The sequence below is a fragment of the Diceros bicornis genome, chromosome 5, assembly GCF_020826845.1.
Source record: "Diceros bicornis minor isolate mBicDic1 chromosome 5, mDicBic1.mat.cur, whole genome shotgun sequence".
Classification (NCBI taxonomy): domain Eukaryota; kingdom Metazoa; phylum Chordata; class Mammalia; order Perissodactyla; family Rhinocerotidae; genus Diceros; species Diceros bicornis.
Genome location: NC_080744.1, coordinates 74,633,309 through 74,647,343, shown reverse-complemented (window position 1 = coordinate 74,647,343; position 14,035 = coordinate 74,633,309). Strand labels below are relative to the sequence as shown.

The 14,035-nt window shown below is 40.9% G+C and overlaps 1 protein-coding gene across 2 annotated transcripts in view; it reads right to left on the bottom strand.

Annotated features, from left to right (window-relative positions):
* GABRB3 (gamma-aminobutyric acid type A receptor subunit beta3) overlaps positions 1-14,035 on the bottom strand; it is a 201,221-nt gene that overhangs the window by 34,244 nt on the left and 152,942 nt on the right. For both annotated transcript variants that reach the window (XM_058542249.1, XM_058542248.1), the window contains one exon: positions 1,428-1,510. In XM_058542249.1, coding sequence (XP_058398232.1) covers positions 1,428-1,510 — 83 coding nt within the window. The remainder of the gene's footprint in view (positions 1-1,427; positions 1,511-14,035) is intronic.

The window sequence follows — 14,035 nt, the reverse complement described above, 5'->3', positions numbered from 1 at the left end:
GCTCAGACCAGCATGCTGTGCCCAGGGCTTGTGTGCCCTCTGAGGGAATACACTTTCAGAACTTTGCACGGCTCACTCTTCCCCCACGTTTGCATCTTGACTTAAATAAAACCTTTTGCACAAAAAATTGGGAGAATCCCTTCTTCCACGCAAATGTTTTAACTACAGATTCTCCAAGGGGGAGGGGCCTCACACACTCTGAGGAAATCTTAAAACAGATCTTCCTGCCCATCCCCCACTTTGGTTCAAACATCACGGTAACAGAATCTACACTCTCCAAGGCACTCACTATGTGTTCAGACCGTTGGAATAGGAGCTGCTTCCTTACTTAGATCCCAAATTTGCCTTCCTGAAACTTTCATCAACCCAGTGGGAGTTGCACCCTCCAGCTACACAGAATCCACTTAACTTCCTAGGATAGGCCTTCAACTACTGGGAAATCATCATCTTTCCCCTGAGCCTTTTGTTTTCCATGCTAAATATCCCCAGAGGGTTCCATTATGTAGCACTTGACGTGAACTCACATCCCTCACCTTCTGAAAGCTTAGCTCTCAGAAAACATGACAGCGATGTAGTGCGGAAGTGAGAGGCACAGCGGGGCCCGCTCCGTCTGGGACCTGGACACTGACCTACCACCATTGCAACTTTCCAAGATGTTTATTCATAAAGACATTCACTTCTCACCACAAATGCATCAAGGGACACTGCAAAGTCAGTCATTTGCATCCAAAAAAATTTTCAATATAAATACTGAAAAGCCTAAATCCAATTAAGACTAATTATAAACCAGTCTATGATAGGCCAGGATAAGTAACAATAACAACAGCACTGGATACATGAGCAGATGTAGTTCAGGTAGCAGGCGGGACATTAGTTTGTTAGATGATATAGATGCAGCTCTCGTCCCTCACACAGAGGTACTCAACACTGAATTATCAATAAGGCATCTGAATACTCTTCAAATTGAAGAAAATTGCCAAGATGCAGAAATAGCTTGCTTGTAAAGCTGAGTTCCTGATGGGAAATGAGTTTTACTCCAACTGCAGGGTCCCAGGAGTACAGCCACTCACGCATGATGAAGCACATTGTGAGAAAATTGCATCTCAGGGTTTGCTCTCTTTTCATCAAATGGACTGAGATGGGAGCGTTTGTTTTCTTATATTTCAGCACAGCAAACAGACTCTCTTAATCAGATTAGAATGGAGAATTCCTCTATACTGAGTCTCAATCTCTGTCACTCTCTCTCTCTGTTTCTTTCTCTCTCTCTGTCATGACAGTGAAATTTGGAGAGTGGAGGATTAGACCTCTAATCTTTAAGATAGTTAAAAAGTATGTTAAGAAAATTACATATGCCTTGGAAAAGATGCCAAATAATGACAAGAAGACCTAAAACACAAAGTGGATGAAAAAGAAATACAGATACACACAGCTTTCAATTTCCAGAGTGCAGTTCTGCTCGTCCAAGGGATACCTCCTCAGGTCCATCATGCACGCTGCGGTCGTGGTGATTCTGAAACACACAGAGTGAGGGCAGATATTAAAGACAGGATGAGACATGCAGCAGGAAAACCACTTCTAGATAGAGGATGAGTAACCGTCACGGAGGACCCTCTCCCCAAAGTACACCTGACTAAACGTATTTCACGATATACACTGAATGAATAGGTTTTTAGTATACTGTAGGCTGGCTTTATCAAGAAAAGCAACACAAAAACTTTTAATCCTATAAAATTCTTCATGGAGTCTCATTCACTTTGGATAATCAAGGGCAGAGAAAGGGGTTTCTCGGGAAGCTCTTATCTTTCATTTTTGTTCTGGGTCATTGTCTAGTGGCTCTCTAACCTTTAGAGCACAGAGAAAATTTATGTGTGGTGACAGCACTGGTTAGATTAAGATTGAATTCTCTGACTTTCCATGTGAAGTGTTCAAGTAGCTACAGATCCACAGGCTACACTCTGGAACTCTGAGCTAAGCTTCTGCTTGATTTTATTTTATTATAGTCATCCACTGGCCTGCATCCTAACACTCCAGAGCTTTTCACCATGAGATCATCTATCTTTTCAAAGAGAATATTTGGCTTTTATGTTATTGATTATGAATCAAAATGAGTGGGTCAGCTTCCCTTCACGTCAACCATAGCCATGGAAAGAATTGATATCATGACCCAAGGACAGTTAAGCCTCTGTCAGACAGTGATTAAACCAACTGTACATTGAGAGACAACACTTCCAGAAATGTCAAGTTCATTTCCTACTCTGTCTATAGCCTCATTTTAGGGGAATCAATCTACCCAAAGCCTCTGTTGAAAATGCAACAATTAGGCCACTATGTTTTACATTTTCTCTTCTTCTAGAATCCCACCACTTCCCCACCACTGGGGTGGGTCCCTAATTCATGGACAGTCAACCATCAGTTGATCAAGAATCTAGGACGTGGCCTAAGTTAAAAGGCAGAATGGAGCTGAAGGGATTCTCTTCCATAGAAGTTAGTTAAAGAAAAGACAAGAATGGAGCTGAACTTGCAAGTTCATGAATAGTGGCATGTGATGCCATTTTCAAATTGGAGAGTAAGGCACGAGAAAGCATAAGAGAGGTAGAGAAATGCAAAGAGAAGATGGATGAAGAGACAGTGGTCGCTGTGGCTGGGCCACAGCACATGGCCTTGCAGGCTGTGTACTACACACCTCAGGGAGCAGCATTCTCATGGCTGATGTGGAAGTTGTGCAACTGGCAGCCCTGGCCAAGCCCATTCAATGGTGGATCATAAGAATGAAGAAGTAAGAATGCCTTCTCCTGAGATCCCTGGAGTTAACTTTAATTCCCAACCACTTTCCAGGTTCCACAATTTTTTTTTTTTTTTTGTGAGGAAGATCAGCCCTGAGCTAACATCCAATGCTGATCTTCCTCTTTTTGCTGAGGAAGACTGGCCCTGGGCTAACATCCGTGCCCACCTTCCTCTACTTTATATGGGACGCCGCCACAGCATGGCTTGATAGGCGGTGCATTGGTGCGCGCCCGGGATCCGAACCTGCGAACCCTGGACCCTCGAAGCGGAGCACGCGCACTTAACCGCTGAGCCACCAGGCCGGCCTCCTGGTTCCACCTTTCTTGAAGCCCAGTATTCAGCTTTCTCTGGATAGCCTTCTGTCTGAATATTCACAACAAACCTTCTACTACTTCAGGCAACATAAGCAAGTTCTGCTCCTATCAGCAGATCCTAAACAAAACACCACTAAAACACCAAGCATGTGCCAGTTCTGTTGGGCTTGTCTCATTTAACCTAAATGCAGGGGCTAAGGGAATAATGGAGTAAAGTATGTCCTTCTATAGCATCGGGTTAAGCAGCAGATTAAGGAAAGGTCTACATTTCAATGGCTGAGAAGAGCAGAGAGCGAAAATGTCAACATTTTTGGCAATCGTGGGTCAATGCTGAATTTTTCTCTATAAATAGCATGCAAGTGTCATACAGACAAATGCTATAAGACCCATACCAATGCTGAAAGTGTGTTCTTTCCAAATGTCATAATACTTGCGATTATCATTCCAAGGAGTGAATTACATTCTGTAATCCAAAGTGAACACATAGCTCTTTGCTATATTTTTCTACAGCATCTGACTTTCTAGCCAACTGAAGACCCAGCCTCACACTTTTAAACTCTGGCATGTTTTACGGCAGATTGACAACCCAACATCCATACAAGATGCCTACAAGGCAAAATTAGAAAAAAGTTCTGCTAAAATTATGAATTTTTATGAGGAAGAGAAAAGATCTCTTCTGGAAATGTTCAAATTTTTAAATTTTCCCACACATTTGGTACCTATTCACTTGAACAGAGTCAATAATTGAGGGTACTATTTGTTGTTTGTTTTCCTTATTTATTGCCCAGTATCATCCCTGAAACACATGCACACAAACACAAACATATCCAAACTGTTTGGGGACTCACACTTATTGTCACATTATGTAGAGTGTTATATGGGGATTATTGGAAGGGGAACATGAAGCTAGAAGAATTGGTGAGAGCATCCCCAGTACAGCTGTTGTCCTGTCTTCTCATTCTGGTATAATACTGTCCATAAAATGGAGCCCTTTTCCCATTTACTTGAGGAAGAAGGTAAAAACATGTATTCATTACTCTTCTTCCTATGGAAGAAATGCATGGAAAACTCTTTCATGGTGGAAAGTAAGACACGAGAGGCTACTCTTGCTGTGAAAGGTCAGCACAGGGATGACACAACGGAAGAAGGAAAGGGTCTGCGTGCTTTTGGGACAGAAAAGCAAGAAAACGGAAGGGGGTCAGAGAGATCAAGAAAGGGGCAGCCTGCCAGAACCCCTGCCTGAGCCACAAAACCTTCAATCAAGTTGGCTGAACTTATGACAGGCTTAGGGAGTGGACTGAGTGAATTGACCAAATTTTGCAGCCCTGGGACTTTGCAGAAACCATACAAGGGAATTTCACGGTCTGTAGAACTGAGAGCACAAGCCTAGTTAATGGAGATCAACCAAGGGCAGGGAAGCCACAATGACATCTGAGCTCCGTTTGCAGAATCCCCAACACTCATACACCCTTTTTCATATTTTTCCCTAATAAATTTTATTTGTCCTGAGAGAAGAATTTAACCAACATTTAGCTCCACTTAAACAGCCCTCTGTAATCTGAGAATTCCACTCCTATTTCTAAGGAATAGTGGTGAAGTCAATGAGAAATATGACTGGGTGAGGGTTTCTGCAGTATTACTCTTCAGCAGATTCCTTACTTTTTTTGGTCGTTGTTTCTTTTTTTTTTTTTTTTTTTGTGAGGAACATCAGCCCTGAGCTAACATCCATTGCCAATCCTCCTTTTTTTTTGCTGAGGAAGATTGGCCCTGGGCTAACACCCATGCCCATCTTCCTCCACTTTGTATGGGACGCTGCCACAGCAAGTCTTGACGAGTGGTGTGTCAGTCCACACCCAGGATCCAAACCTGTGAACCATGGGCCGCTGAAGCGGAATGCAGGATTTTAACTGCTATGCCACTGGCCCGGCCACTCTTTTTTGTTTTTTGATTGAGAGAGAGCAATACTTAGAGTCTCTATGGCTGCAACATATGCTTCTGATAGAAAAGCAGAGAAAGATGGTGGCGAAGTGACAGAAAAGATGTCTGCATTCAATATGTCCTTTCTTTACAAATAGTCACACTTTGAGGGTGCTTACAGTAGAAAGTAAAAAAAAAAAAAAAAATGATGGAGGGGCCAGCACCATGGCGTAGTGGTTAAGTTTGGCATGCTCCACTTTGGAGGCCTGGGTTCGAGGGTTCGGATCCCGGGTGTGGACCTACACTACTCGTCAGCCATACTATGGTGGCAGCCCACATATAAAATAGAGGAAGATTGGCACAGATGTTAGCTCAGGGCTAATCTTCCACAAGCAAAAATGGAGGAAGATTGGTGGCAGATGTTAACTCAGGGTGAATCTTCCTCAGCAAAAAAAAAAAAAAAAAAAAAAAAAATTGATAGAGAAGTAGAGAAGCAAGGGACAGAGGACAGGACAAGGCTATAGGAAAGGTGGCTGACTTACTACCTCGGTGCCCAGGACAGCATGAAATCCTACCTTTACTTCACATAACGTTGGTTGGGTTTGCTTTATGCCCAGCTCTGTGCTCAGCACTTGAATACTTGTATATTTAATCTCACAACAACCACACCACAGAGGTCTTATTATTACTTCCATTTTGCAGATGAGCAAACCCAGGCTTGCAAAGAATAAGTAGGTTGACCACGTTTCCAATGCTACTGGAAGACTGATGCAGCATTCAGATCTAGGCCACCTGAATGCTACACTCTACTACCTCCCTGACACCTCTTCTGCCTTACAGTATGAAATATATTCAACTTTTAAAAGCCTACTCAGGGAATGAGGTTCTTGTTTTGAAAGAGGAGCAAAAAGGGTAGAGAAATTGGCTATATACATATATATCTCACACACACATATATACACACACAGAGATGATATATCTACATAATATTCTCATTATATATGTGACAAGTTGGAAATATACAAAGGGAGAAAATAAATATTCTACACAGTACACCTGCAGAAACAGTAGTGATATTTAACCCATTGTGGAATAGGGTTTAGTAGATAGTCCTGCTGTTATAAGTGAAACAATCCTAAATATATGTTTAACAGTCAAAAGTATGAAAATTCAAGGAATAAACTTGAAGTTTATAAGGGGAGCATTATATGCTAAGGAGCAAGGTTAAAATCCTATTATGAGATACCTGCCATCTCTGGACACTGTCTATGAACAATCCGTGTGTGTCCTTTGCCTGCACAGCTGAGTAAAGGAGCCTGAGTCAAGGAGACCTACGGCTTTCGGCATGTTGAAGGGTTTTCACTTTGTCTCAATTTTATTAACCTTATGAGGTGTACTTTGGTGTCAGCACTTCCAGTTTTAAATTTCCACCAATTAAAAAGAATAAAAGCAGATGCAAATCCTTCATGTCATTGCACAAATACAGATTTCTCCACAGACCACCTGGAAAGGCTGCTGTGCAAATGTCACTGTTGGCTGGTCAGGAACACATTTACTAGCACAAACATTTGCCTGAAACGTCCATTTGTCAGTTGAGGTACGGAAGTACTCCTTGTCAATGTTTCTGGGAAAGGTGGACTACGGGCAGACTCTGGGATCCATGTTTAAAGTGAATCATTAGGGCAAGGCACACAATCTCTTTCTCCACTTGTACGAATCTTTAGATTCATGGTAAATACCAGGGAGGGCAGAGATTAAAATATCCTTAACCAGCTCTCTCGGAGGCCTTCCAGAACTGAAGTATTTCAACCTCAGCTCTCTCTCCTCTCATTACTTCCATTTTAATCTCTCATTACACTTAGAACTATCTACAATGGAAGCGTCCATCTATTTGCTGACTTGCAGGCCCCTCGCCCTTCCTCAGGTGAGCCTGAGAGCAGGGCTTTGTCTCTCCTGTCTACAGCCATCTCCCCAATGCCTAGAACAGTGCCCATACGCACACATAAATACTCACTGAACAAAAAATGACTTTGAAGATACAGAGGCAAGATGTAAGCAACACCATGGGATTCAAGCAAAATGTGGAAAGAGAAAGAGGTAGCTTGGCCCTTCTTGGCTTTAATCCCCCAAATTTAAGAGCCCGAGTGGACACCTGCCCTCTCTCAAGCACTCCCAGGAGGAGCTCTGACCTTGCATGATTACTGACCCTCTGAGAGCCTCCATGGGCTCACTGCTCAAGATGCTTGGATGACACCCTCTGCATTAATAGCTGAGTAGTCTCTCAATCCTTCTGCTGCAGAATGAATTCTTAACAGGCTGATGTTCACGCCTATGAGATTTATTACTTCCACTGCAGTGAGCATCACAGGAAAATGCAGCCATCAATGCAGGAATCCTGGCTCTCTGACCGCAATCTTGTTAAACTAACTGGACCCGGGAGCAAGTTAGCATCACTTTCTGTGTGACTTGCACTGGGGGTGCCCAAGCATCCGAGAACTCTGAGCAACAGTTGTTATCTGTGGCCATGGGATAGGCAGCACACCTAGAGTATTGCTTTACTGGTAACCATTTAGCTCTTTGCACCCACTCTATAGTAACTCTTACTCATCTTCATTCCTGGTTCCCCACATGCCAGGTGCATCAGGCAGCAGAGGTGTCTATCATTTTTCCAGGAACAGGAACTCAGATGCTGGGATTAAGGACCAAGTCAAATAATTCAGATCAACCAAGTATTCTTCTAAAGCAAGTACTTATTCAATGTGAAGAGGGCACAGGGCATAAGCCAACATTTAAGTTATCCCAATTTTTGTTTTGTTTTACAAAAAGCATAAGAAAATATGTTCACAGAACTGTCCAAAGTCCTTTGCTATGCAGACTCTTTGAGGATGTTGCTGAGAAAATTGTTGTGGTAAGCTGACTGTGTTGGCAGCCCCACTCCTTCCCTCCTTCCCAGTATCTACTCTCTTTGCCATGTCATTTGCAATTTTTCTCACTAAAGAGGAGCTGTCTGCCCACCTCTTGAATGAGGGCCAACTTTGTGACTTGCTTTGTCTGACAGAATGTGTAGAAGTGACAGGGTGCCAGTCCCAAGCTTAGCCCCCAAGAGGCATCCTGTGTTTCTGGTCTCCTCTTGTGCTTCTGCCTTTGCTGTGAGAAAACCATGCCCAGATGAGTCTGTTGGTCGTAGGAGGAGAATGGACATAGGAGAAAGATATGGGTGCCCACTCGTTCTGCAGAGATCACCCACCCCTGGGCTTGTGAGTGAGCTGGCCAGGATCAGCAGAGATGCTCAACAATCACCCAGACACACTAGCAATGAGCACTTATCATCATCTGACGTGGAGGCTTTCTAGCTGTTTGTTATGCAGCAACGTTGTGGCAATAGATGACAGATACAACAATCAGCACAAGTAACTGCATACATGGAAAAGCATAAATTATCTTACAGATATAGATTCTATTCAGGAGTGTCATAAGACAGCAAAGCCCTTAGTATTTTTCTAAAGCAGGAGCATCTGTTTCTCTATTTCAGCATATACCCACTATAATTTCAGGAATGTCAATCTTGGTGAACAGAGTAGTCACATCAGGCAAATGAGACCGGCCCTGATGTGCCTCCTCCTGATTTTCAAAGAATATGGTGATAAAGCCACACAAAGCCCCAAACTGGCAACACTGCTAAGAACCCAAGCCAAGAGAGAAGTGTGTGCCAGACCCTCAAGCACCTGCCAGGAACAGCACTGTTGGGTGGGGGACCGAGGAATTTCTCAGGATAACACCACAGGCTCAACCCTCTGAAAAGAAAGGGAGGAAACAGTTTGAAGGAATCAGAAAAGTCCTTTGAGTCTCCCCAACCATCTGGATCTAATCATGGCACTTGCGGGGCTTCACTTCTAGAACTCTGTTGTCCAAACTGATAGCCACTAGCCACATGTGACTATTTACATTTAAATGTTAAGTTAATTAAAATTAAATAAATTTACAAATTCAGTTCCTCTGTTGCACTAGCCACATTTCAAGTGCTCAATAGCCACATATGGCTGGTGGCTACTGTATTGGACAGTACAGATTATAGAACATCTTCATCACCACAGTAAGCTCCACTGGAAAGGGCTAGAAAAACATTGTTGAGCCAGATGGAATGAGCGACCTGGCCTGCCCTCTAACTGCCCCACCCCCAGCTCCTCTCTCTCTCCCCCTCTATAGCTTTAGAGTATACAACTTCCTGCTTGAAAGTAGTGGGGGAGACCTAGTCAAATGCCCACAGCCCACCACCTCAAAGAAAAGCCAACGCCGCTAGAGGCAGATATGCACAGGGCAGGGAAGCCGTGGTGCCAGAGTGGAAGACATCATTCAAGACTCTATTCCAAGTACCATACATCGCACCTGCCCTCATGACCTAATCAGTTAACCCAGCAGTCAGAGGGGTGGACCTACCCTCAATGAATGGTAATTAGGTATCACGAATGGAGCAATTAACCTGATCTTCAGATTTATACCTTAGGGACTAAAGCTTCCAAGGTGAGAGTGAGACTGAAAGGAGCCAAAGTCACCATATCCACAGTCTCACTAGAAAATCACTGTCTCCACAAATCTGTCCCACCGAAGGATAAACATTCTCAATAAAACAAAGAGGTGTTCAATGAAAAGTATGGAAGCATAGAAAATGAAAGTTGAAAAATTTGGAAGATATGTGTCTGGTGTCAAAAGGCATGAATGCATATCCTCTCTTTAAATAAACAAGAACAGGGAGACATAAGGAAAGAATAGGCTGAGATGAAGGCATAGACGGACAGACGCTGTAAAACTGAGAGAAGAATGCAAGGACTCCCCACAGCAAGTGCTGAATCGAAATTTGTACTGAAGACAGAGACTGAAGACAGAAACTGAAAGAATTGACACGGTCATTTACTGACGTGGATGACTTCTTAAACTTCAATGGGCACACAAGTCACTGAGGGATCTTGTTAAAATGCAGGTAGATTCTGAGCAGAAGGCCTGGGGTGGGTCTATAATTCTGAATTTCCCAGAGGATGTTGCTGCTGTTGCTGGTCTGGGGACCATTCTTAGAGTGGAAAGGAGAGGGCAAACTTGTAACACCTTCCTAATGGCAGAGGAAGAAGACAAAGCTTTGAAAATAGAGAGAATATGATAGGGATAGGACAGAAAACGAGTATGAAACTGAGCTTTACTAGAGAAACAGAGCAAAATTAAACAGAACACAAGTTAATAAATTAGAATTAAACATGAAACAATAAAGAACTATTTTTTTAAAAATTGGAGTAAAATATACGTAACATAAAATTTACCACTCTAATCATTTTTAAGTGTACAGGTCAATTTCATTAAGTACATTCACATTACTGTGCAACTATCACCACCATCCATATGCAGAACTTTCTCATCTTCCCAAACAGAAACTCTGTCCCCATTAAACAATAACTCCCCACTCTCTCCTTCTCCCGGGACTTCTGTATTCTACTTTCTCTCTATATGAATTCACTTATTCTAGGTACCTCATATAAGTGGAATCGTATAATATTTGTCCTTTTGTACCTAGCTTAGTTCATTTACCATGCAAAAGTGGAGCATGCGAACTTAACCACTACACCACCAGGCCAGCCCCTGGCATACAATTTTTCATAGTATTCTTTTATAGACTTTTTTATTTCTGTAAAACTGTAGTGATGTTCCCCTTTTCATTTCTGATTTTACTTATTTGAGTCTTCTCTCTGTTTTCTCAGTCACTCTAACTAAAGGTTTGTCCATTTAGTTGATCTTTTCAAAGGACCAAATTTTGGTTTCATTGCCTTTTCTACATAGTTTTAGTACACTTTATTTTATTTGCCTTTGCTCTACTCTTTGTTATTTTATTCTTTCTGCTAGCTTTGGTTTAATTTACTCTTCTTTTTTTGGTTCCTTAAGGTGTAAAGTCGGGTTCATTTAAATGTAAGTGTCTACAGGTATAAATTTCCCTCTTAGCACTGTTTGCCAGCATCTCCTAAGTTTTAGTATTATTGTAGAACTGTCTATTTCTCCTTTCAATTCTGCGAATGTTTGCTTCATATATTTTGTAGTTCTGATGTTTGGTGCATATATGTTTATAACTATCATATCACCTTGGTGAATTTACTCTTATCAATAAATGGTGTTCTTCTTTGTCTCTTGTTACAGTCTCTGGCTTAAAGTCTGTTTCATCTCATTTTAGTATAGCCACTTCAGCTGTCTGTTCATTACTATTTGTATGGAATACATCTTTTCATCCTTTCACGTTAAATTTATTTGTGTCTTTAGATCTAAAGTGAGTCTCTTGTAGACAGCATATAGATAAATCCTGTCTTATTTTTTATCCATTCTGCCAATCTCTAGCTCTTGTTTGAGGAGTTTAATCCATTTATATTTAAAGTAATTACTGATAAGGAAAGACTTAATCTGCCATTTTGCCATTCATTTTCTGTATGTCCTATAGCCTTTTGTTCCTTCATTTTCTCCATCTTAGTTTTCTTTTCTGTTTAATTTATTTTGTGTGTGTGTGACATGTTTTGATTCCCTTCTCATTTCCTTTGTGTATATTCCATAGATTTTTTTTTGGTTACCATGGGGATTATACAACATCCTAAAATTATAATAATTAATTTGAATGGATACCAGCATTAACCACATATAAAATCTCTACTCAATTTGCTTTGCACATCCCTATGTTATTAATGTTACAAAGTCCATCTTCATACATTGTGTACTTAATAACATATATTTATAATTATTTTTATACACTAGACTTTTAAATCATGTAGAAAATAAAAAGTGGAATGACAAACAAAAATTAAAATAATACTGGCTTTATTTATGTTTACTGGAGATCTTTACAACTTCATACACTTTCAAGTTACTGTCTAGCATCCTTTCATTTCAATCTGAAAGACTACCTTTACCCTTTCTTGTGGGGAAGTTGCAGTAGTAATAAAGTTCCTCAGCTTTTGTTTATCCGAGATTTATTACTTAATCCTCATTTTTGAAGGACAATTTTGCCAGATATAGAATTCTCTCTTGATAGATTTTGTCTTTCATTATTTTATATATTTAATCATCCCACTGCCTTCTGGCCTCCAAGGTTCTGATGAAAAATTGGTTGATAATCTTTTTTTGAGGCTCCCTTATGTGTGATGAGTCCCTTCTCTCTTAATGATTTCAAGATTCTCTGTGTTTGTGGCTTTTCGCAGTTTGATTAAACGTTTCCTAGCGTGGGTCTCTTTAGTTTTATCCAACTTGGAGTTCATTGAGCTTCTTGGATTTGTAGATTCATGTTTTCATCAACTTTGGGAAGTTTCTGGCCAATATTTCTTCAAATAATCTCTCTGCCCCTTTCTCACTCTCATCTCTTGGGACTTCCATAATACATATATTGGTGCACTTGATGGTTTCTCACAAGTCCCTTAGGCTTCATTCACTTTTCTTCAATCTTTTTTCTTTCTGTTCCTCAGACTCAATCATTTTAAATGTCCTATCTTCAATTATGCTGATTCTTTCTTCTGCTTGCTCACATCTGCTGGTGAACACCTCTAGTGAATTCTTTACTTTAATTATTATATTTTTCAACTTCAGAATTTGTTTGGTTCCCTTTTATAATTTCTCTCTCTTTATTTTGTTCATTTTATTCATATATCACTTTCCCTATTTCCGTTAGTTCTTTGTCCATGTTTTCCCTTAGCTCTTTGAATATAGTTGAGACAAATGACTTAAAGTCTTCATCTAGTAAATCCAATGTCTGGGTTTACTCAGGGACGCTTCCTGTCAACTTATTTTGTTCCTTCGAATGGATCATGTTTTCCTGTTTCTTTGTATGTCTTGTGATTTTTTTTCCTTGAAAATTGGGCATTTGACTATTATAATGTTGTTACTCTAGAAATCAGATGTTTCCCCTTTCCCCAGGGTTTGCTGTTTTTGTCTGTTGGTTTGTTTTGCATGGGGGAGGAAAGGATTTCATAGTCCATTTGTTTTGAGAGATTTCTCAACTTTTTTTGAAAAGACTACTCCTTGTCAAGTGTAATCAGCAGTCTCTGTCCCATTAGTTCATGTTCAGCTAATGTTTTAACAGAGATTTCTTTGAATGTCAGGAGCTAAAGCACACAAAAGAATCCCATAAAAACAAACAAAAACGAGAGAAGATCCACCTCTTCAAGTTTTTGCAGATTGGCTCTGTGCTGGCTCATTCCTTTACCACTTAGTTAGGATGGCTTTGAGCCTAGGGTTCAGTCAGAGTGAAAACTTAGGTCTTCTCAGGACTTTTCTGAGCATATGTCTTGCCTGGCCATATGCATGGCTTTCTAAATTCTCCTGTATATGTGGCTCCTTTTGAATGACCAAATTTCCCACAGAGTCTCACCCCAGATTCTCCTTTAGGCCTTGGATGATCTATTTTACATTTCCACCCAGAATCTCTTGCCCTAGACATCTATGGATTTGTAGACATGTTGTAGCCTTTATCAGAAGTACCTGCCTCTTTTCCTGCCTGCATTCTGAGTTATGCAAAATAGAGATGAGCATCTTGCTTCAGTCCTTCAGGTATCCTCCAGACAGTTTAGAACATATGTGACACAATAATTCATAAACAAGTTCTGCTCTGCTCCCTCAGTGCAACAGGGAGACTGGTAATGGGGTTGCCGCCTGCTCAAGACCACTGTGCAGCAGGGAGGGGAGGGGAGAAATGGCAGGTAAAAATGCCATGAGACTTTCCTACTGTTTGAATATAGATTTTTCTTTATTTGGCATTTGGTTGGTTGCCATCAACTTTAGAATATTTTCCAGAGCTCCTAAGAAGTTGGTTCAGACAGCTTCTGCTTGTTTTGTGATGTTTCTATAGAGAAACAAGAGCTTGGAACTTCTTAGTCTGACATTTTGTTGATGTCATTTCCCAATAAAGAGATCTTTAAAAGCAAGAGGAGGAGGATGTTTACAGAGATAGAGCAGAAATTAATGAACAGAATTATGATATAAAATCAAAGCCTAGGTCTTTAAAAATA